At 46.8% G+C, this 22,628-nt stretch overlaps 1 protein-coding gene across 4 annotated transcripts in view; it reads right to left on the reverse strand.

Annotated features, from left to right (window-relative positions):
- TRAPPC10 (trafficking protein particle complex subunit 10) overlaps positions 1-22,628 on the reverse strand; it is a 90,139-nt gene that overhangs the window by 46,440 nt on the left and 21,071 nt on the right. For 2 of the 4 annotated variants that reach the window (XM_021679242.2, XM_021679240.2), the window contains exons 2-6: positions 22,414-22,495; positions 17,430-17,565; positions 6,961-7,157; positions 2,510-2,705; positions 514-625 (exon numbers count right to left, since the gene is read on the reverse strand). In XM_021679242.2, coding sequence (XP_021534917.1) covers positions 514-625; positions 2,510-2,705; positions 6,961-7,157; positions 17,430-17,565; positions 22,414-22,495 — 723 coding nt within the window. Of the gene's footprint in view, positions 1-513; positions 626-2,509; positions 2,706-6,960; positions 7,158-17,429; positions 17,566-20,521; positions 20,592-22,413; positions 22,496-22,628 lie in introns of those variants that run through there. The other 2 variants (XM_021679241.1, XM_021679243.1) reach the window with 2 other exon arrangements.

A 22,628-nucleotide genomic window follows, 5' to 3' on the forward strand; every position in this document is an offset into this window, starting at 1 on the left:
AAACACAGTGAGAACAATTATGAACTTTTTTCTCTGTATATGGTTTCACTGTGCTAATTTTGTACTTCTAAAATAATTCAAGACTTTAAAATTTTAAAAGATGAACACCCATTACAGTGGTGCCATTTAAAACTCTGCAATGAGCACTCAAATATTACAAAGACAGATTGTCAACAGAAGTACAAGATCCCACTCTTATGCTAGCAAGGAGGCACAGAATCAGAAGCATAACCAGCCAGCTCTAAGTAGGAGAAAAGACTCTTTATACCTGAAAAACACCCTCTTCATAAATGCTTTTCTTGCTTAGGATGCTTCTAACAGTGAAAGCGACTAGTTCTTAATTCCCATATCATTTCCTATTAGAACTATAAGAATATATCCTATATAATTTGCACAAAACAATAAAAGGTGATTTAATCATTAAGCAAATAAATAATGGCAGCTTCTAGACTATTTAAGAGTGGGGAAAACTATACTAAGAAAAGAATTTGCTTCTAAAAGTGCACTACTCACCCCCAGCACCAAAGTTGACAACATACTGAGAAAACAGGGCATCCAGTTCGTCATATTGTACCAGGGCATCTTCAAATTGTTGCAGCATCTCAAATACAAAGGCAAGTTCTTCCTAGTTACCCCAACAAAAGTTTTTTAAAAAGCAAAAATGTCAATCAACTTTTTGAAACAATGCATTGCTATTAAAGACGACAACAGAGAAAAAGCATGTAGCATTAAAAGTAACACTTCTATTATACTAAGTAAACATCAATTTCATGACCATAAGGTGTTAACATTCACAAATGCACAAAGAGGCAGCCAGAAGGAAGTAGGAAAAGGCCACCATGAGCCCTGGAACCATTCACGGCCCCTCAGCAGCAGGGACAGGACCGGGCACCCTCTATGTTTGGTACTGCCCTTGCCTTCCTAGACACATGCTTTTTAATTGGCATTCTTCTACATGGAAGAGCTGAACCTTCTCCATTTACTAATCTAACCAGCTATTTATATCTATGAGGGCTCATGGATATGAATTGTATTCCATGGGTTAAAATCCAGTTCTATCATTATTTTGTTGTACAAACTGTTCCAGCTTTGGCCATGAGGAGGCTCCTTTAGGTGGTGCTAACATCTTTTGATGGACCTCCATCTTTTTGGGGGGGTACTTCTTTACTTTCTGGTAAGCTTTATTCCTGGTCCATCTTGTATCTTCCCTGGATTCAACCACTTCTAGAAGGAGCCCTGGCACTTATTGTTAAGAATGGAGTTTATGGGCACCTGGGTGGCTCAGTTGGATGAAGCATCTGCCTTCGGCTCAGGTCATGATCCCGGGGTCCTGGGATCGAGTCCCGCATCGGGCTCCCTGCTCAGCGGGGAGTCTGCTTCTCCCTCTCCCTCCATTTCCCCCACCCCCGCTTGTGCTGTCTCTCTCTCTCTCAAATAAATAGGATAATAATAATTTTAAAAAAAGGATGGTGTTTAGAAACCAAAATTTTGGCACTAAGTGTGCTTATGTTACTGAGAAGTCATTTTTCTCTAGGCCCTGTCAGAGGACAGGTGTATAATCCTCACACACATGCATCTCTATTTCTGATCCTCCTATCTCAGAGTCCAATCCCACACCACTGGGTTCACTTGGATTCCCCCTCTCCTTGTCTGTAGCTCTTAGAAACCAAGTTCAATAAGCCTGAAAGGTGAAGTGACAGGGTCATCTGTAAGGTCTGTAACAGGTCAGTCCTACAGTGAGCTGTGGACAGGAGCAACTCCCTTATGTGCACCCCGTCGCCCAAACACCACTAAGGTGTAAGCAACAGGGTCAGAGACGAACATCGAAATTTCTAATCAGAGTTGGTCTTTTATTTGCTTGAAGTATTATTTCTTCATTAATTTATACACAAGTGCAATTTAAATACAAAAATTAGGGTTTTTTCAGTCAAAATACGGTAAACAAGAATAAGGAAACCTAAGGGCAACATGCCTGTCACTCTTTGCAGTGTTAGAAAGCTCCCCTAGAAACTAGCTTAAGACTGTCCGTTACTGGAACCCAAGACTACAAAACAAAACCACAGAGGAAATAAATGTCCCGGGGAAGTCATAATCTACTCGCGGTGTCGAGCAGGTAGTAGGCGTCTCTGTCCTCCGGGTCATCACCTCTGCTAGCGCTCCTCAGCCTCAGGCACTTCCATGGTGGATACCCCGGAAGGCCCGACATATTAGCAAAACCCAGGTTACTCTGAGGCCAAGGCCCTTTCATAAGAGGCCAGATGCCGAGCTCAGAAGCAGCAGGAGAGCTGATGACAGGACTACCCAGGAGACCACCTCTGATCTGCTTGAGAGGCCCCGAGACGGAAACGTCTGTTAGCTACTATGTACTGTCTCTTGGGTTTTAAAAACTATGCCAATAAGAATTACCACTAAAAACTATGCCAATAAGAATTACCACCAAAAACCTGCCTTATTTATAAAGACAGGAAGAGAAAAAGGAAGCTGTCTAGTTCTACCCTTCGTCACGTACCTGGACCATGAAATAGTCACAGAAGCTCCAGCCTGGCTCAGTCCTCTTCTCCCTCAAGGTCCTCATGTCGTCCTCAAATTTGCCTAGGTTTTTGGTAAAAGACATAAGAAGCGATGTCCTGAGTTTGGTCAGGAAGGCATTCCAGGATTCCTGAGTTCGAGAAGAGTCCTTCAGGGGGTCGGAGAGCACGACACACCTGCAGAGACACGAATGAACTGTCTGGAAAATACTCTCCAAGCACAGCACGTGGCCCAACTGCTACTATTTCCCTGCAGTGCCAACTGCCGTCCTCCCCCACTTCCTTCCCTCGTTCACTGGTGACAAACATCAGGCGGGCGGTGAGAAACCAGATTAGGAAAAGGTTTCATCAGAAACTGGGTTAACGCCCCACGAGCCGTCAGTGCTGCAGAAGGACGTCTCAGACCCGGCCTCTGGGGCTCCCAGTAAAGTAAGGTGACCATGGCACCATCAGTCCCCAAACCGTATTCATGCCGCCCTGTCAAACACTGCTCTGGTTCCCGGGAACTGACAGGACAGAGCTCAGAGTTACTGTTTCGGCAGGGACCCAGCCTCGCTGTCCGGCTCTGCTCGTACTATTCCCAGCCAAGCCCACCCAACTTCTCGGGCTCTCCTCTCTTCGTCTAGCACATTCCTAGTCACCCCTCCAAACCCGGCTGGGCTGACACACGACCTCGTGGAACCCGACCCCTGCTGCTCTGCCCTCTGGGTCCCACTGTGATCACACTCCCACCACGGCAAGTGCCGTGCTGCAAAACACTTCTTCTCGGCAGATCTCTCCCTCTCCCCAGACCCCACACCGTGCGCTCCACAAGAGCAGGGTTCGTAAATAATTCATAAATGAAACTTAAAGAATACGGCTGAACATGTAGATATGATACAATTTCACTACAAAAAGAGGACAGCTGGCTGGCTCAGTCAGCAGAACACGCGACTCTTGATCTCAGGGTTGTGAGTTCAGCCCCATGTTGGGCATGGAGGCTACTTAAAAAAGAAAAAAAACACCATCCGTGGTGTGGAAATATCAAAGGCATAAAATTACAAGTTTCCAATGGATTTGGAAAAGGTAACGTGTCCAACTAACAGACTGGAAAAGCTAGATTTCTTTACCCTTGTTAATAATAATTTACAAAAAAAATGATTAAACATGGACTCAGAAATAATTTTAAAATACTGGTGCTATGGGCTTCAATATTTCTCCTCAGGAATATGTTGCCTTAATTACTAGCAAGTAGCAAAACGGACAGATTCTAAGTCTCTGTGCCCCATCACACCCTTTGGAGGAAGGGCTAAATCTCTGGAATTACAAATCAGCAGACAAAACATATGAAGTCGCCCACAATGTAGACAATCTAGCAGGTGAATAATCAGTCCCAAGAAGAAGGTTTGAAAATCGGTAACTGGCTTTAATTCCAGACATTCCAGCCCACGGTGCTGTTTCTTCCCCTGAAAACAAAGGGATCCCACCAGCTCACTCCTAAAGCCCCAAAGGACTAACACGCATTTATTCACTACAGGAGATGCTAGAATCTGTCAGTTCAGCCATTTATCCTTAAGCCGTTCTCAAAGGTTGTAAACCATCGGCATCTGTTCCTGACCAGACACAGGATTCTCCCCTGAAGCTAGGCGGGTGGAAGGGAGAGGAAACGGCCACGAGCACCAACCAGAGGCAGTCTCTGTGTCCCAGGACCTGGTGCTTACTGAGCAGACCACATAATTCACTAAGTTCTCTATCCCTTATCAGCCCCTTCAACTTTCATGGTTTCTAGACCTTCTTTCTATAACAAAAAAGAACTATGCTTCAGAAATTCACATTAAGCTTGGACGGTTCATTCAGAAGGGAGAGCCCAAAACAGCTGCTCAGACGGCGGGGGAGGCGCCCAGTGTGGAGAAGGGCCCCCCCAGCGTGCACCGGCGGCCTGGCGCCCAGGGCAGCCACTCGCAGGGGCCGGGCCCCCACCAGTCACGGGGCTGCCACTCACACCGGCAGCTCACGGGTCAGCTCTCTGATAGCAATACTCACCAAAAGACTGAAAATTGCACAAAACCTTTGGCCAAGCAATTTTCCTTTTAGGGATGTATCCTAAGGAAATCATTAAGGACGTACACAACAACCAAGCTCGAAAGATGTTTACGACGCTGTTCATCCCGAGCGGTAACGTGTCTGTCCAGCAGAGGACCAGATAAACCACTAGTACATCACCACTGGGGCGTGTCACACACTCACTGACAATAACGGGGGAGAAATACATTCATTGTTCATGGGAACCTTTTTACAACATATTAAGTGCAAAAAGCAAGTACAAAACATTATGCGTGGTATATTGAGAAAAAGTTTGAAAAATACATACCAAATACTAAGAGTTAAGATATATTTTCACTTTGCTTATCATCTTCTTCTAATAACCCTACCATGAACATGCACTGTTTACAATCACAAATTACATACAAGATTAAGCTGCCCCAGGGCCAAGTGTGCCAACGTTTCCAAAGGCCAGAAATCACACCGGCTAATAAAACAACTGCCAATATAGATGTTATCAAATTTGTATGTATGAAAATCTGACCCAGCTCTTTACTTTAAAAATTAAAGTACAGATTTGTTAAAGGTAGCTTGCAAATTAACAAAAATCAAAATGCTGGAAGGCATGTTTATATACTGAGATGAAATGTTAAAAATTTTAGTAAGTTAGATTTCATGTATAAAGAATGAGTCATTAAAAACAAGCTAGATTTCAGTGGACTCGGCGGGAACACACTTTAAGCAATCAGATAAAATGGTAACATAGACTTAAAAGGAATCAACAGGCACTTTGAAAAAAATCCTATAATTTGAACATGTCACAGGTTTGGACTAATATGCCCTATTAGTACCAATTTATGTACTTAATAAAATCCCAAAGAAATGAGACCAAGAAGCTGTTTGGTCTGGCCATCAGTCAGCGCCCCCCACCCCCTGTGGCCTCCCCCCATGGAACACCAGAGCTGTCTTCCCTTCAAGCCTCCTGGCGGCCTGCTCCTCCTCCTTCCAGAACAAGTGTGCTGGTATACCTGAACCACACAGGGGAAGGACACTCAGTAATGGGGCATCTTGTCGAAATGCTAAGTTGATTCCTTTGGGATAACTAGTTTATGAATAACAGGCCTTAGGAAAAAGTCCCACAAGTCCAAATGTCATGAAATTTCTCTATGATAGGGGCGCCTGGGTGGCTCAGTCGTTAAGCGTCTGCCTTCAGCTCAGGTCATGATCCCAGGATCCTGGGATCGAGTCCCACATCGGGCTCCCTGCTCCGCGGGAAGCCTGCTTCTCCCTCTCCCACTCCCCCTGCTTGTGTTCCCTCTCTCACTGTGTCTCTCTCTGTCAAATAAAATCTTTAAAAAAAAAAAAAAAGAAATTTCTCTAAGATAAACCATAAGCTCAACAACCTAATATTTATTTCAAACTATAAATAAAGCAAGTCTGAACATTACTCTGTGTCCAGAACTGTGGAACATGAAAAGGAAGCCCACGAAGGCTCCTTCCCCTGAAGAACTGTCAATTTCCTGGGCGGCCTGACACAGGGTGCGGTCACAGTGTCAGTGTGACACAGTGTGGGCTCTCCTGGCCACACACCCAGGGTTCGGCCCACCTCTTCCCCGAGCTCCCAGGTGCCCTTCGCCTCGTAGCCTCGGTCCCTGCTCCCGTCTCTGGTCGCACTCGGAGCACCGGCCACGAGGGTGCCACAGGCGTGGTGACATGGGTGTGAAGCCATGGAGAAGCCGGGAGACCACACCGGACCAGAGCAGGGACCAGGCTCAGGGCTGCACCCCAGGACCTGGGGGAGTCAAAGCACTGACCTACAACCTACAGACTAAACCCCCAGGCCTCAGGAAAAATGCCACTAGGCCTGGCACCGCTGAAACGGGAAGTGAGCTCCCCCCACCCCCCCCAAAGACAGAACAGGGCCCGACAGAGAGAAGCAAGGGCAAAGTAAGTCCATGAAATAACGTAGCCACCAAAGTTTCGGGATTCCCTTTCACAGATTCTAAAGATCAAGTCAGCATTTCAGAATTTTGGTTCTGAGGAACTCGTAATAGGTATTAAGGTAAACAAACAAAACACGGGGCCCCCTCACTAAAGGCGTGTCGGGAGCCCTGCTGTAGACGAGGACCACGGGACCTCCCAAAACCCTGGCTACACCGACACGCACGACGGGTCCTCGAAGGGAACCCACCGTGTGGTCTCTCCTCCGCGGTCGCCAGGCAGCGTTTCACCGGCCAGAGCAGGGACACCGCGAGGAGGGGCCCTGGGCTTCCCTTCAGCAGCCCCCCCCCCCCCATGCTGAAGCGTCAGGCCCGCCACCGCCGCTCACGGAGTCAGAGCCCCTACGCGGAAAGCAGTAATGTCCACCGGCCAGGTGTCAGCCAATGAGGTAAATTAAAGATACACTTACCTGTCACTCTGTTTATTACAAAAATCATTCCTTATTTTGTCCACAATGGAAGTTCGGGGAAGGATGTTGGTTTTGTTTTTTTTCTTGGCATCATTTTCAACTACCACTATTAGCCAGTCCACAGAGCTATGAGCTTTCAGAACATTCTGCCACTTGGTAAGGTCGTCTTTTACTGTAGCTTTATACACTTCAGTATCCTAAAAATAAAAAAGTCACTGTGAAGGAAAGTTCATCAATGCCCTTCAGTTTAACAGCAAAATGTGTCCACTAACAAAGAATACATCAGCCACAGCGCTTCATCGCTGGGAGCTGGGGGCACTCTGGGCAGGCCCGGTGACACCGAGGCAGGACAGCTCCAACGTCACAAAGGAAGAGACCGAGAGAGAGCTCAGTAAACTGCCCACAGCAACACAGACCATTGGGCAAGCTGGGACTTGGAAACCCAGCCCACAGCAACACAGACCATTGGGCAAGCTGGGACTTGGAAACCCAGCCCACAGCAACACAGACCATTGGGCAAGCTGGGACTTGGAAACCCAGGTCTGCTCTGCCAAAGGCCTCGTGCCCGAGAACTGCGTTAATCAAACCCTGGCACATGGCCGGTGCGATGGGGCGAAGCGGCTCCTCATACCCAGGCCGGAGGCCGTGCATCTGCCCAGGAAGCCCAGGATGCCTCTGGGCAGTGTCCTCCGCAGCCCCCCAGCTCTCTGCCAGCCCCGCAGAACCACTCCAATGCGAATGCCACTTGCAGGCCACAGCAGGGGCAAGGCAGCTTCCGATGCAAGCCCAAGGAAAGAAGACAATCTAGAGCTTCTTGAGAGCTGTTCTAACTCACAAGGACTGAAAGGGGAACCATCCTGGTCCTAAAAAGTCAATGCTGCTTCGCACTCAGAGTCCCAAAGCCCATTAGCCTGCCTCCACTCATCCAGAGAGAAGTGGGAAGACACAAAATTTCCTTGCTATCGGTAACTGTCGATAATTGCACTTATGCTCCATAAATCTACTTAGCAGATCTATAATGAAAATCTAAAACCAAGATACTTAATTCATATCCAAATCAGGCATTTAAAAACCTTTGCAAGCTATAATTTATACCTACTGTTTAAATATGTATTCCCCCCCCCCCTTTTTTTTAATAGAAAGATTCCTTGTTATCCTGCCCATATTTTCTCCGGATTTTTTAGTCTTTCTTGAATATGCTAATGGGATCAATCCATGAATGAGAAATCTCACATTCTGTACCCAGTGCCTCCTGTGGTTTAACTGGTAAGTAAAAAGTTCCAGAAGTGAGTACTTTTATTTAATTTTTAGTCTGATTTTTAAAACTGTGTCCTCAGTTTAAATTAAAAAAAAAAAAAACAATCTGGAAAGATCTTCTGCTGAAAAAACAAGAGGAAAACCATCTTGTGAAGATCGATCTTCTGTGAGCCACCACGTCAGTAATGCGCTCCCAGACCGCGGCCTCCACAGAAGGGCAGCTCGTAGGGCAGCTCGTAGGGCGGGCTGGCTCCACCTCACCGGCCCGCGCTCTGCAGGGCTCTGGGGCCCACGAGCATCAGGCCTGTAGAGTGTAACCAAAGGCCACAGACCCCAGCGTCTTTAAAATCACACCGCAGGGCCCAGGGTCAGGGAGCCCAGAAGAGCTGAGAAGCACCCTCTACCAGGCCTAGCCCTAGCTCCCAGCTCTCCAAACCAGGGAGGGGCTGCCACACCCCCTGAGCAGACACCAGTCCCCCATCCCTGGGACGCTCTGCTTGCGGCAGAGACCTGGCTGAGCAACAGCAAGGCAGAGTCCCCAAAGTTCTGGTGAGGTGAGCAGTATGTCATCTAGGCCCTTACTTGTGACAGTGAGCAGCCATGGACGCTCCTAACAAGACCCAGTGACTGTTGAGAAGCGCCCAAGCTGAGCCAGTGAGGTTGAAGGTGTCTCCAGGAAACAAAGTCATTGGCAGGGAAGGTAGGGAAGGTGCCCACAGTCGGGGATGAGGAGGGCACCAAGGGAGGGGGAGCGGCCCTGCCTGGACACCAGAGCCACACAGGGCAAGAAGGATCACAGCGCAAGATGTGGAACCCCAAGTGAGAGGATGAAGGACTGGGGGGCTGAAATGAGGTGTCAGAGGCCAAGAAGGGCAAAGAGGGCCTCCCCGTTGGGGTGACCTGATCTGGGGTGTTGTGGATCAGCCGAGGAGGGAAGGGATTCAATGTGGAGCATCAGCCCCAGGGCAGGGAGGGGGCACTGAGTTGGGGGGGGGGGGGGGCGGAGGACAGCAGTGACAGAATGCTCCCTGATGGCGATCATTCAAATAAGCAAACCTCATTTGAGGTTTGTGAAGACAGTGAGTGCCTGGCTTCTCCACATCAGAGAAGGAAGTTACAAACACAGAAAGGGAGGACACTAGAATCACCCTGCGGTGCAGGACTGGAATCGGACCGTGTATACACGTGTGTGCATGTGCACACATAGACACTTACAAACGGAAATAAACGTAAATGTGCGTGTGGGTGGACACGCATGTGCACATGTCCATGGACTTCCCAGCGGCGTCCACTGCGAGGGCTCTGGAACAAAGAGCACGTCTAGCTCCACGGCTTGGTTTCTACATACAATTCCCCACTAAAACAACCAGTGCTCCCTGGAGAAGCGGATGACCCAGGGCTCAGGCAGGGAAAGGACAGAATGACCTGGCACATCTTGTGTTAGGGAGAGCTCAGAAAAGAAGGGCATGTCGAAAGGTCATCAAAGCCAAATCTGGGACAATGTGAGCATTAAAATCAATACTGAAAGGAAAGGATTACGCTCCCCAAACTAGGAATCAATGGGTGCATACTGACATGAACCAATAAAGAAGACAATTGCCTCTTGTCGGAAGAGGCAGGAGGAAGACTGACACAATCACCCGAAGCAACCGAAACACAGAAACAGGTGAGGTGAGCCCTACAAGCGGTCGGACCACTGCTCGGAGCTCCCAGCCCACGGCATCGCAAGGGGCACTGAGGTCACGCCTGGCAGGTGCCCTGCTTCTCCCTCTCCCACTCCCCCTGCTTGTGTTCCCTCTCTCGCTTTATTTCTCTCTGTCAAATAAATAAAGACTTTAGAACAGACTCAGTAAGGATACAGATAATAGAATTAGTAAACAAAACCATTAAAATGCTTATTGTGACCACATTCTGTGTGTTCAAGAAGATTCCATCAGAGGAAAAACTGATGTTAAGCAGAGACATGGAAGATATTTTTAAAAAAAGGTAAAGACCCTTATGGATCTTCTAGAGATAAAAACCACAATGTCTAAACTGCAAAACATACTGGGTAGGAGGGATTAAGAGCAGATTAGACACCACAGAAGAAACGATTAGGTAACCTGAAGACACAGAAGCAGAAATCATCCAAATGGAACAGAGAAAGACTGAGAAGCCATCAGCACAGTGTCACTGAGCTGGGGGACTTCCAGAGCCTAATATGTGAGTAACTGGAGCCCCAGAGGAGAGGGGAAAAGGGAGGAACACAACAAGTATCTGAAGAAATAATGACCGAAAGTGTTCCAAATCTAAATCAAAACTACAACCCCATAAAGCCTAAAACACTGCAAGCACAAGAAACACGAAGTACACCAGGGCGTATCATAGACTGTTTAAAACCAGTGACAAGGGAAAAAAAAATTTAAATCACAGAAGGTGGGGAGAAAAAAGATACTTTAAATACAAAATAACAAAGACAAGAATGAAAGACTCCTCATGGGTCACAATGTAAACCAAGACAGTGGAGAAACATCTTTTACCTGCTGGAAAGAAATAAAGAACTGTCAGTCTAGAATTCTATATCCAGTAAAATATTTTGCAAAATTCAAGGCTTCCTCAGATGCACAGAAGCTGGAAGAATTCTCACCATGGACCTGCCCTCTAAAGAAGGAAAGGGGAGCAAGTGGGAACTAAGAGACATATGTTCTTACCTCTAATCTCTACAAAATAACTGTTTAAAGCAAAGCCAGTAACAACATACCGTCCGGTCCACAACGAGACCACTGACACAAAGGCAAACTGGCTGCGTGGCCCAGCCCCATTTGAAGGAAGGAGGTGATGGTTTGAAGGAAGGAGGTCATGTTGCACATGTGCACCAGAAACCCCAAAGCAACTACTAACCTAGCGCAGGAATTTTACTTTTAATTCTAAAATCCCAAATATTATCTACTTGCTCCAGAAAACTTTCCTTAACAGATAATGATCAAAACTAAAGCAAAACAACAACAACAACAAAACACAGGCTCCCTATTAGAAAATGCAATTTTAAGGGGAAAAAAACCCTCATTCATAGTGTCTACAAAAAGTGTCTAGCAATAAAAACGCAAGACTTCTATAAAAAACATAAGCGGGCGCCTGGGTGGCTCAGATGGTTAAGCATCTGCCTTCGGCTCAGGTCACGATCCCAGGGTCCTGGGATCGAGTCCCGCATCAGGCTTCCCGCTCCTGCTTCTGCTTCTGCTTCTCCCTCTGTTTCTCTCTGTCTCTCATGCATAAATAAATAAAATCTTTAAAAAAAAAAAAAAAAACATAAGCACACATTATTTTTTTTTTTTTAAGAATTTTTTTTTTTTAATTCATTTGAGACAGAGATACAGAGAAAGAGAAAGAGAGTACGAGCAGGGGCAGAGGGAGAGGGAGAAGCAGATTACCTGCTGAGCAGAGAGCCCAACGTGGGGCTCAATCCCAGGACTTAAAGATCATGACCTGAGCCAAAGGCAGACACTTAACCACCTGAGTCACCCAGGCGCCCCCATTAGCACACATTACTAAGGACATCAAAAAGGCATAAAGAGGGCGCCTGGGTGGCTCAGTTGGTTAAGCGACTGCCTTCGGCTCAGGTCATGATCCTGGAGTCCCGGGATCGAGTCCCGCATTGGGCACCCTGCTTGGCAGGGAGTCTGCTTCTCCCTCTGACCCTCCTCCCTCTCATGCTCTCTGTCTCTCATTCTCTCTCTCTCTCAAATAAATAAATAAAATCTTTAAAAAAAAAAAAAAGGGCATAAAGAATGGAGAGACCATGGGACTCCTGGGTGGCTCAGTCAGCTAAGCGGCTACCTTCAGCTCAGGTCATGGTCCTGGAGTCCTGGGATCAAGCCCCACATCGGGCTCCTTGCTCAGCGGGGAGCCTGCTTCTCCCTCTGCCTCTGCCTCTCCCCCTGCTTGTGCTCTGTCTCTCTCTCTCTCTCCGACAAATAAAATCTTTAAAAAAAAAAAAAAAAAGAATGGAGACCATGTTTCTAGATACAAAGACCTGTGATTTTTAAGATTCTCCCCAAATGAATCCACAACTTATTCAAGGCAATCCCAACCAAAACACCTCCCATCCTTCCCTTTCTCTTTTCAACAGCTACTCCTGTTCTATATGGCTTTATAACAAACCACTACAATGTGCAGTGGTCCGGAACGTTCACTCTGCTCACCAATCTACGACCTAGACAAGACCAGGCACACAGCTCGCCTGCCCCAGCGGGTGTGGCACATCAAGGCTGGGAGCAAGAAGGCCACCATGTGTCTGCTGCTGGATCGCTAGCTTGTTGGCAAGGATCTGCTGGGACCGGGGCTGCACACCTCCAGGTGGCCTTCCCATGCGGCACTTGACTTCCTCACAGAATGGTGGCTGGGCTCTAAGAGCACACATCCCCAGAGGGCCCCACAGAAGATGTATTACCTTTTATGACTTAGTCTCAAAAGTCACAGGGCCCCTCCTCCTCCCAGAGGCCCACTCTGATTCAACTAGAGGAAACACTGACCAGGCCTCTCAATGGAGGAAGGTCACTGCCATGGAGAGAAGAGCATGGGGGATGGAATATGTAGGTACAATCATTTTTGGAAAATAAAATTTGTATACCTAACAATCTGATTCTAAAATTTACACGGAAGAAAAAAATGTATACTAGCCAAGGGATTTATTTTAAAAGAACAGACATCAATACATATTATAAAAATGCAATAATTAAAAGTCTGGTCCTGACACAGAATAGACGATGATCAACAGAACATAATGCATACATGACACTGGTTTAAAATAAAGGTGAAATTTTCAGTAAGTAGAAAAGAGACAGACGATTATGAAATTGTTAGGCCAATGTGCTACCCAATTAAGACTATAAAATTAAGGGCGCCTGGGTGGCTCAGTCGTTAAGCGTCTGCCTTCGGGCTCGGGTCATGATCCCAGGGTCCTGGGATCGAGCCCCGCATCAGGCTCCCTGCTCCGCGGGAAGCTGCTTCTCTCTCTCCCATTCCCCCTGCTTGTGTTCCCTCTCTCGCTGTGTCTCTCTGTCAAATAAATAAATAAAATCTTAAAAAAAAAAAAGACTATAAAATTAGACCTTTAATCCTCCACACCTCCTGCCGCACACAAAAATAACTTGAAGCTATACAGATCCAAATATAAAACACAAATTATAAAATTATTAAGAGAAAATATAAGAGAAAACCAATTACTACCTTCAGACAGACAAGGCCTTCCTCAACATGATACACTCTATTAAGAAACCATTTTTTAAAATGACATATTTCACCCCATAAAAACTATGTCATGAATATCTATGCACTAAATGATACATGACCTACCTACACAAAACACAAACTACAGATGATGCAAGAGAAACACAAACACACCAGTAACGGAAGACTCTAACACACCGTCGTCAGCCACAGGTCAAGTGAACAGAACATTAAAATATAAATGACCTAAACAACAAATTGGTAAGACCGCTTATAGGGATCTACATTTAGCACTACAATCTAACAAGCAAAAAAAATGCTTTCTCAAACATGGAACATCCCAAGAAACTGATCATTTATTAGGTCACGGAGAAAAGGTAAGTTTCAGAAAGCAGAAATATTATATACAACACCCTCATCACAATACAATAAAATTAGGAATTTTAAAATAAAAATTTTAAAGAATTTTTTTTGGGAAATTAAAAAATGTCATGTTAAACTGTTGGGTGAAAGGGGCAATACAAACTGAAAGCAGAGACTTTCTGAAAAATGATTGAATCCTGGGATTTAAATTCCTATTTTTAATGACTTGTATCATTAAATTGAAAATGAAAAGAAATGCATTCCCAACTCAAAAAAAAAAAAAAAAAAAACACTAGAAAAAAACAAAGTAAACCTTAAGAAAGCAAAAGGAAGGAAATAAAAATGAAAGCAGAAATTAATAAAGTAAAAAACACACTAATGTTACATCAGAAATAAAAATCCTGGTTCTCTGGGGAGAAAGAATCCACAACTACAAGTAGCTAATTTAATCAAGGAAGAAAGGGGGAAAAGTACAAAATCTACAACGAAATAACAATGGGGAAATAACTATTGCCACAGAGAGTATTTTAAAAGTCAAAAAAAGACCACTTTGCACACCTTCAAGAAATTAAATTTTATAACTTAACTGAAATGCATAATTTCTAAGAAAGATACAGTTTATCAAAATTGACGAATGGCTGTAAGAGACCCATTTCCAAGGAACTGTCCTGTAAGAGTACCAAGTCCAGATGGTTTCACAGGAGAACCCCATCAATCCTTAGAGACAGACTGTTCTAGTGCTACATTTATAAACTGTCTCAAAAATAGGAAATAAATGAAAACTCCAAATTATATTTTTGATACCTAAACCTGACAGAAACAATACGAAAAAACTTACAGACCAATCACTTGTGACCGTAGATGCAAAAAAAAATCCTAAATTAGGTGAACAGATACCAATACCACATTAAAAAACTGATACTTTGACCAAGCAGTATTTATACCAGGAATGCAAGTATGGCTCAATAATAAGAAACCCACTAACATAACCCAACGTATCAGTAAATTTAAGTGGAAAAAACCCCTATGATTATCTCCACTGAGTATGAAAAAGCCTTTATTAACAAAATTCAAGAATGTGTTCCTAATAAAGATCCTTGAGGAAACAGGAAGGGATGGATACCCGCCCAAGCTGGTGCCCGTTTCGCTCCGTCCCACAGCCAGCACCCTCCTCATTGGACACACATCGCAGGAGCCCCCATGGAGGTCAGAACAAGGCAACGATGCCCACCGTCTCCACCACTATTTAACAATGGGGTCAAACAGAGGAAACAGCTGGAGGCCTAAGACCTGAAAGAGAAGAGATGACATGATGGGGACCCTGGGGCCTAGAGAACTAGTGATAAAACAAACTCAAACAGTAAGAGAATTTGCAAGGCTAACATGAAAAACATCAGCAGCCTTCACATACACAACAATAACCAACTAGAAGATGTAATGAGAGAGAAAACCCCATGGACGTCAGCAACAAAAGAAGGAAAATGCTTAGACATAAATTTAAGCAGAAACATGTAAACTCTATCATGAAGAAAAGCATCCCTAAAATACTTCTAAAGGACACAGATGTGCACAGATAGAAAGACCTCCCTGGTTCAGGGTCAGAAAGTCTCCACACCATCAAGATGTTGTCTCTGCACACGGCAAATTATACACTCACCGTGGTCCCGATAAAAACCCCAGGAAGTTCCGTCTGGAACTCAGTAACTACTCACGTTCACAAGGAGAAGTACCCGTGCAAGAGCAAGGGAAAGCCGTGACAAGGACGGGCCCGAGGGCGGCCTGGCCTACCAGACAGGAACACGGACCGTCCCTGGCTGCGGGGCGGGAGCCACAATGCTGAGAGCACGGCTGCGCGGGTCGGAGGACTGAGCGAGGAGGCAGCTGCGGGGCTGCTGTCCGGACGCCAGCACGCACCTGGACAGCGCAGCAGAGAGCCCCGGGGGCTGAGGCTCCGATCGAAGGCACAGCATCAAGCCCTGGTCTCCGAGACACACACCTTTCTAGCTCGTCTCCCGAAGGGCCGGCGGCCCGGACGCGCCCACAGCACCAGGAGCGGCGGGGCTCTGGGAAGAAGCAGCCGACTCCAGGACAAGGGCAGCACCGGTACGAGAGCCCAGGATATCTTGTTGTGCCTGAAAGTAAGAGAAGTCCCTGAAAAGGACCCAGGGGCCGGTCTGAAGTGACTCTCACGGGCCAAATCGGAGACGACCTGAGCATCACAGTGAGGACAACGGATGGCAAAGCATCACATGGCACAGAAGCCCATGGGGGCTCTTTCCCAGAGTAGAGCACCACTGATCAGCTTGGAGGAGGGCTGGCTGCAGCCCTCCATAAAGAGTGGTTCAGGAAGAATCATCGCTGGGTGCTCAATCTAAGGGGAAAGCTGGACAAGGAGCAGGATAATCCTGTGGTCTTTTACAGTGGGCCCCCCAGAGATGGCTTATTAGTTGCAAGCGGAAAACAGTACCTACAGCATGGAGAAACCTTGACCACAACATCAAATCTAACATCACTGCCGAGGGGCCAGAGAGAGGAGAGGCACTTCAGGCCTAGGACAGCCGTGCTTAGGCCTGCTCACGGAGGGGGCTGGGGGGTGGGGGCCTTGGCTGAGGCCTGGGAACATGGATCATGGGATGGTTCCCACTGCCACGTGACAAGAGGGCCTCGCTGGGCACAAGCTCTTTGTACAAATACTATGGCTTGTGCTGAACACCTGCCTTCCCTCTGGGAGTCTAGAGTTTTGGTACGAGCCAGGCAAAAGGTGCCCACGTGCCTGAACCCCAACAAAAGCCCTGGGTGCTGACCTTTGATGAGCTCCCTAGCAGACAACGTGTCCCATGTGTCGTCACACTCACTGCTGGGGGTATAAGCCCACCCTGCATGGCGGACTCCATTGAGAAAGGCTACAAAGCAAAATCCACAAAGGCAAAAGGGTTCAGGAGTAAGCTTCCAGTCCCTTCTTTAATCACACCACACTACTTCTGCATCCTCAGATTCAGGTGAAAATGCACAACACAGAATGATTTGTGTATGCTGGGTATCGCTAAAACAAACAGGAAGAAATGACCCACGGTGTTGTCTCTTAGTTCATGACAGGAGAATTCTGTCAAGAGTGACAAACTTCTTTCTGGGTTCATAAATACGCAGTTGCAAAGTACAAGTAAGGTGCCCGGACGGGCGGCCGTGGAGCGCCTGCCCTGGAGGTACCGTGACGGTGAGGAAGCAGGGCAGTCCCACGCCCTCAGAAAGCCCACAGACCAGCAGGAGAGACCCACAAGAATGAAGTCGAGTAGCTATCATGACAGTGAATATCGGGGGTTCGGAAACAAAGCTGGGAGTAAATATTAACAAGACCTAGAGGCCCCGAGGGCGCAGGGAGCTCACAAGAACTCAAAATGTGGCAAGTAAGATTGTTCCTGGTGGTTACCCAGAGGGCAACACGACAGGACCAGAGCAGAAGCGTGGAGCGACAAAGCCACGAGGCATCTGACGGTGGAAAGGAGAAAAGAGGACACCAAGTAGAGTCCATTAAAAAGTCAATTTGAAAAATTAGAGTTGTCTGAACAAAAGCTAGACCGGTGAATTCTTAATCCTATTCCAAGGCATTTTCTGTCATTTCTTCTCCCTCCGTGAATACTTACACAGCATTCCGTCCAATAAATATGAAGGAAGGGGAAGGTAAGCAGGGCTTTGTTTCCTTCTTTGGGCAGCAGCTCCTCTTTGAATTGAACAAAGTTAGATTCTAGGTGAATCATCTTTGGAGCCCGGCCATAGGACCTACAAACAATTTTTAAAACGTCACTAAGAAAAATGACTACAGAAGGTTCAGCAGAAAGAAAAGGGGGAAAAAAAAAATCCAACAATAATTTAATCATATCCATGAATTCAAAAGTACATATATGGTATTAATCCTGAATTATAATGATAATACTCTGTTCAAAAGGATTCTATACACTATCTCAGCATGGTTCACGTGTACGTGTCAAAGCTCCCTCTCCATCAAGACTTTCACCTTACTCTGACACATGCACACCAATATCTTACTTAACCAGGGCTCTTTGCAACAACACAGACTTCTGAGAAAAATGGATATTACTTGGAGTTTCACTGAATCTCTAAGTCACTATAAAAAAAAAAGATTTCCAAATGTCAAAAGCGCAGTTTGAAGATATGAAAGCTTTAAACTAAACAAATACTTTTATGATCACCTGTATGACCCAAAACAGAGTGGCGCACCCACCCACCCCCAGCACCCCCACCCCCCCACTCTCCCCCCAGGGAGGAACACAGAGATAGCCCGCAGGCTGCAGACCCCCTATCTACAGCTATCAGGGTATGGCTGCCATTTCACTATACTTCTAAAAAATACATTAGGCTCCATACATCTTTCGTCCACACCAGTATTTTCCACTTCTAACACATCTCTAACACATCTTCCACTCTCTGACACATCTCTACGTTGGATTCTTGTATTTTTTGTCTGATCTAAGGGGTCTAACACACTGAAACTAACCATATTTAACATGATTATGCTGATGCTTGAACTTGTGTACTTTCTATTTTCAGGCTCTCTATTTTTCCCTATCCTTTGTGAGACTAATCAAGTTTTCTTTTTCCATCCTTTTTCTCTGCTGGTTTGAAAGTTTAACCATCTATTTCTATTCTGCTGTTGGTTACATTTTTATTTTTAATATGCATAAACTTAAATGTTTCTTTTAAAGATTAGAGTAAATGTCTACCCTCTCCTTGAACGAGACAAGTACACTTTCTTCTCTCTGCTTTCTTCCCCACATCTAAAATTTTAGATTTCTTAATTTTTAAAAGGACTGATATCTTAAGTTTAGCAAAATACTTTTATGACTTGTTTGCTGGTGACTGCTTCTTTCATCTGAATTCTGGGTTCATTTTCCTTCCTGTTGAGATGTGTCCTTTCATTATTTCAGGGTGGTAAGGTCTGTGACCATACTTTATTTCTCAACTCTGTGCATGGCGTGGCAAGCAATGAACACAACATGAGAGCGGCCCTCCGGAGCACACACATGAAGCTCTGTGCAGCCAAAAGTGACACATCCTGGCCCCAGATGGCTCCCAGGCCTTCGAGGGACAAACCCTGTCAGTCCTGCCTCAGCAAGGCCCACCGGCCCACGGGCGGGGAGAGGGGGGCTGACTCAGTCCTCCCTTCCGCCTGTGAGGTTGAATAGCACAGATTTCTAGGTTGAAAGGCGTTTTCCATCAGTACTTTGAGAAGCGCTGGCTCTTACGCTGCATTTTCAATGTTGTAGAGACTGCAGATCTGGTTTCCTTTTCTGTCTGTTTTCCTGGCATGGCTTTTGGTTTGCTGTGTTTTGCTTTCATTGCACGGGACTTTTCGTGGGCTCCAGCAAGCCCCTGATTCACCTCTGGGAAAATCCTGACCTTCATTCTTCAGATACTGCCTGTCCCCCGTTCTCTGTCCTCTGCTCTGAAACTTCCAGTTGTCCCCCCCCATCTCAGCGTGTCCCTGTGTCCCCTTCTGCAGCTCTGGGCCTCCATCCCCCATGCTGTGCAGCAGGGCTTCGCAGCTCCATCTTCCCACTCCCCGACGTGCTCTCCTCCACACGGCAGTTCAGCGCATCTAGGAAAATCTCGGCTCCAAGCTTAGTCCCAAGATCTACTCAATTAATTGTACATTTTGATCACAGTCACATGTACCAGCTTCAACATGTCAATTAGTATCAAAAGGCCTTTCTCTCGCTCTCTCACTCTCTCTCTCTCTCTCTCTCACACACACACACACACACACACACACACACACACGCACGCACGCAGCTGCCTACCCCGGCCTCCATCCCTCCCGTCCTGTACTAGTTTTCCTAGAGCTACTCTGACAAGTTACCACAAACTGAGAGGCTTAAAACAACATTAATTCTCTCCCAGCTCAGGAGGCCAGAAATTTGAAATGAAGGAGTTGGCAGCGTTGGCTTCCTCTGGACACTCTGTGGGAGAACTCCTTCCTCGTCCCTCCCACCACCCGGCAAACTGGGGCGGTCCCGGCCTGTAGCCCCTCACTGCGATCTCTGCGGCCACGTCCACGTGGACTGCTTGCTCCTCTGCAAGCATGTGTCTTGCCGGGATGCCCGTCACTGGATTTAGGGCCCACACCACTCCAGGATGATCTCATGTGATCCTTCACTCAAATACACTGCAAGATCCTCGTTGCAAATAAACTCACACTCGCAGTTCGAAGATGGATATCTTCTAAGGGCCACCATTCAGCCCACTGTATCTCCCAGAACGCTTTCATCTTAGACACGACGTCCAAATGTCCGTGATGGAGGAGGCAGGCTCAGCTCTGCCCCCCGCCCTCCCAGCTGCCCTCTCCCCACTGACTGTCGTCCCGACGCCATGGCCCCCTCTTACTGAATGCAGCAGCACACTTGGTTACGCAGCTTTATGATGTGCTTTCGTCTTCCTGCGTTCTTCTTTCTCTCAGCTCACAGAGTCCATTTCTGGTTCTTCCCCAGCTCCCTCCCCAGCTCCCGGACAGAACTGCAAACCCCGAGCGCCAGCCACTCAGTCAAGCCTCAGCGGCCCCGTTAGGCCCTTCGTCCAGGGGGGCGTCCCTCAGAAGGCCTCCCGCTCCAATCAGGAAGGCACCGTGGGGACGCGGCAAGTCTCTTCCTGGGGCCCTCCGGTTTGTCCCGCGATGAATTCCCTACCCTCCTGCCCGGGGAGCTCTGCCACCTGGCCGCACCTGGTCAGATGCACCCTGGCCCTCCTGCCCGCTTCCTGCGCTGCCTCGAATCCACGGGGCTGGAGCTCGTCGGTCGGTCCGGGTCCGCAGCGGGGGCCGAGAGCCGCAGGCTCCCGCGGAGGTGGCCCCACGCCGCCTGCCCCCTCCCGGTGCGCTCTGGCCTCGCCTGCTGCAGTCCTGGGCCCCGTCACCTGCGTCTCCAGGAGCCGCCTCTGCGGGTACAGGATACACAGGCTCAGCCTCCTCTCCCGAGGCCGCTCGTCCTTCTCCAGGGAAGGTGGCCAGTCTCCACTGCGTCACCCACACCCCTCTCTGTCCCTGCGCCCCCATGCCCCTTCAGCCCTTCCTCCGGCTCAGGCAGGCTCAGGAAGGCGAAGAGATGAACGCACACGAAATCTACAGTCTCTCCTTGTTTCCTCATAACCCCTTGTCTTGTTTCATGGACACGCATCTTTGCTTTTGTCTTTCTGTATGTTTAAATAATGTGTATTAGAAATCCTCTGCAGACTCCCCCATCTCTCCAGACATTAAGTCCTCCACTGAGTTATTTTCTCTTGCGACAGCACGGGGCCTCCTCAGATGTTGAACAATTCTCCCACTTCCTATCTGCTCTTTATATTGCATTTAATTACTAAATTGAAAAAACGCGCTCCTTCTAACATGGTATTGGACACAAAAATGAGACTGGACCCCATCTCTGGTGAGTCACCCCCAGAAAGCCACATCAATTCTTCATGTGGCAGGGTACACACTGGTGGTCGGAGGGAAATAATGCAGCAGGAACTGGAACTACAAGAGCATGAATGACAACCGGAAATTTGTATACACCTTGATTAAAATCGGAATCCCTGTACTAACAAGTCAAACTCCAAACATTTTCTAGAAATAATAGCTAATCGGGTGCCTGGGTGGCTCAGTCGTTAAGCGTCTGCCTTCGGCTCAGGTCATGATCCCAGGGTCCTGGGATCGAGTCCCACATCGGGCTCCCTGCTCCGCGGGAAGCCTGCTTCTCCCTCTCCCACTCCCCCTGCTTGTGTTCCTGCTCTCGCTCTCTCTCTCTCTGTCAAATAAATAAATAAAATCTTTAAAAAAAAAAAAAAAAAAGAAAGAATAGCTAATCTTAGCAGAAATGAGTTTTCCAATAAGATAATTCAAATGTGGACTACTTCTCCGAACAAGTCATGAGATGAACAATCACATACAAAAGGACAAATGGGATGGCTGGTCTGGTTTCCCCCCTAATTTTTAAATAACATCTTTCCATATAGTTCCTCATCCTTAAGAAAGGAGCACAGGAGCTCAGGGTGGAGAGAGGCCTTGCTGAGACCGTAGGTAAAGGCCATGTGTTCTGCTCTAACATGGAGTCTGAGTCATGTCTCCTTTCCAAAACGCCTGTGCCTTTAAGACACTCTGACACAGACTCTTAAGTCTAAGGAACAAACTGAGGGTTGCTGGAGGGGTAAACGGTGGGAGATGGGGTAACCGGGTGATGGGCACTAAGGAGGGCACGTGACGTGATGAGCCCTGGGTGTTATATGCAACTGACGTATCACTGAACTCTACCTCTGAAACTAATAATACTCTATATGTTAAACTGAATTTAAATAAAAAAATTTTTTAAGAAAAGATACTCTGAGGTACCATGAGGAATCAGAAGTCATTCCTATAAAAGAGGGCCTTTAACTCAAAACAACTCTTGTTTCTACCACCCTCTGTCTCAGTAAGAAAATCAACATATTCCTTAAAAAGTGAGGCCCACAGATTATGTGATACGTTCAGTTTCTTTACAAGACACTTGACAACTTAGGCTTTAACTTTTACTACCTCACTTGCTCACAGAAATGTCTACAAAACAAAGAGAGAGATAAAGTCAAAGAACAGATATGCCACACCTTCTCCATTCCATCGGTTCTCTTGGAAGCTGCTGGGAAAGCGTTGGATAAATAGAGGTAAATAAATTCTGATCTCCAGCACCTACAACAGGAACAAAGAGAAATCCAATTACGACATTTTTAGGTGAATACAGGCAAAATGGACTCTAAAATTTATTGAACTGGTAATTTTAGACAATTTTTTATTTAGTAAAATGACATCACAAAACAAGATT

The sequence above is a fragment of the Neomonachus schauinslandi genome, chromosome 1 (assembly GCF_002201575.2).
Source record: "Neomonachus schauinslandi chromosome 1, ASM220157v2, whole genome shotgun sequence".
NCBI lineage: Eukaryota > Metazoa > Chordata > Mammalia > Carnivora > Phocidae > Neomonachus > Neomonachus schauinslandi.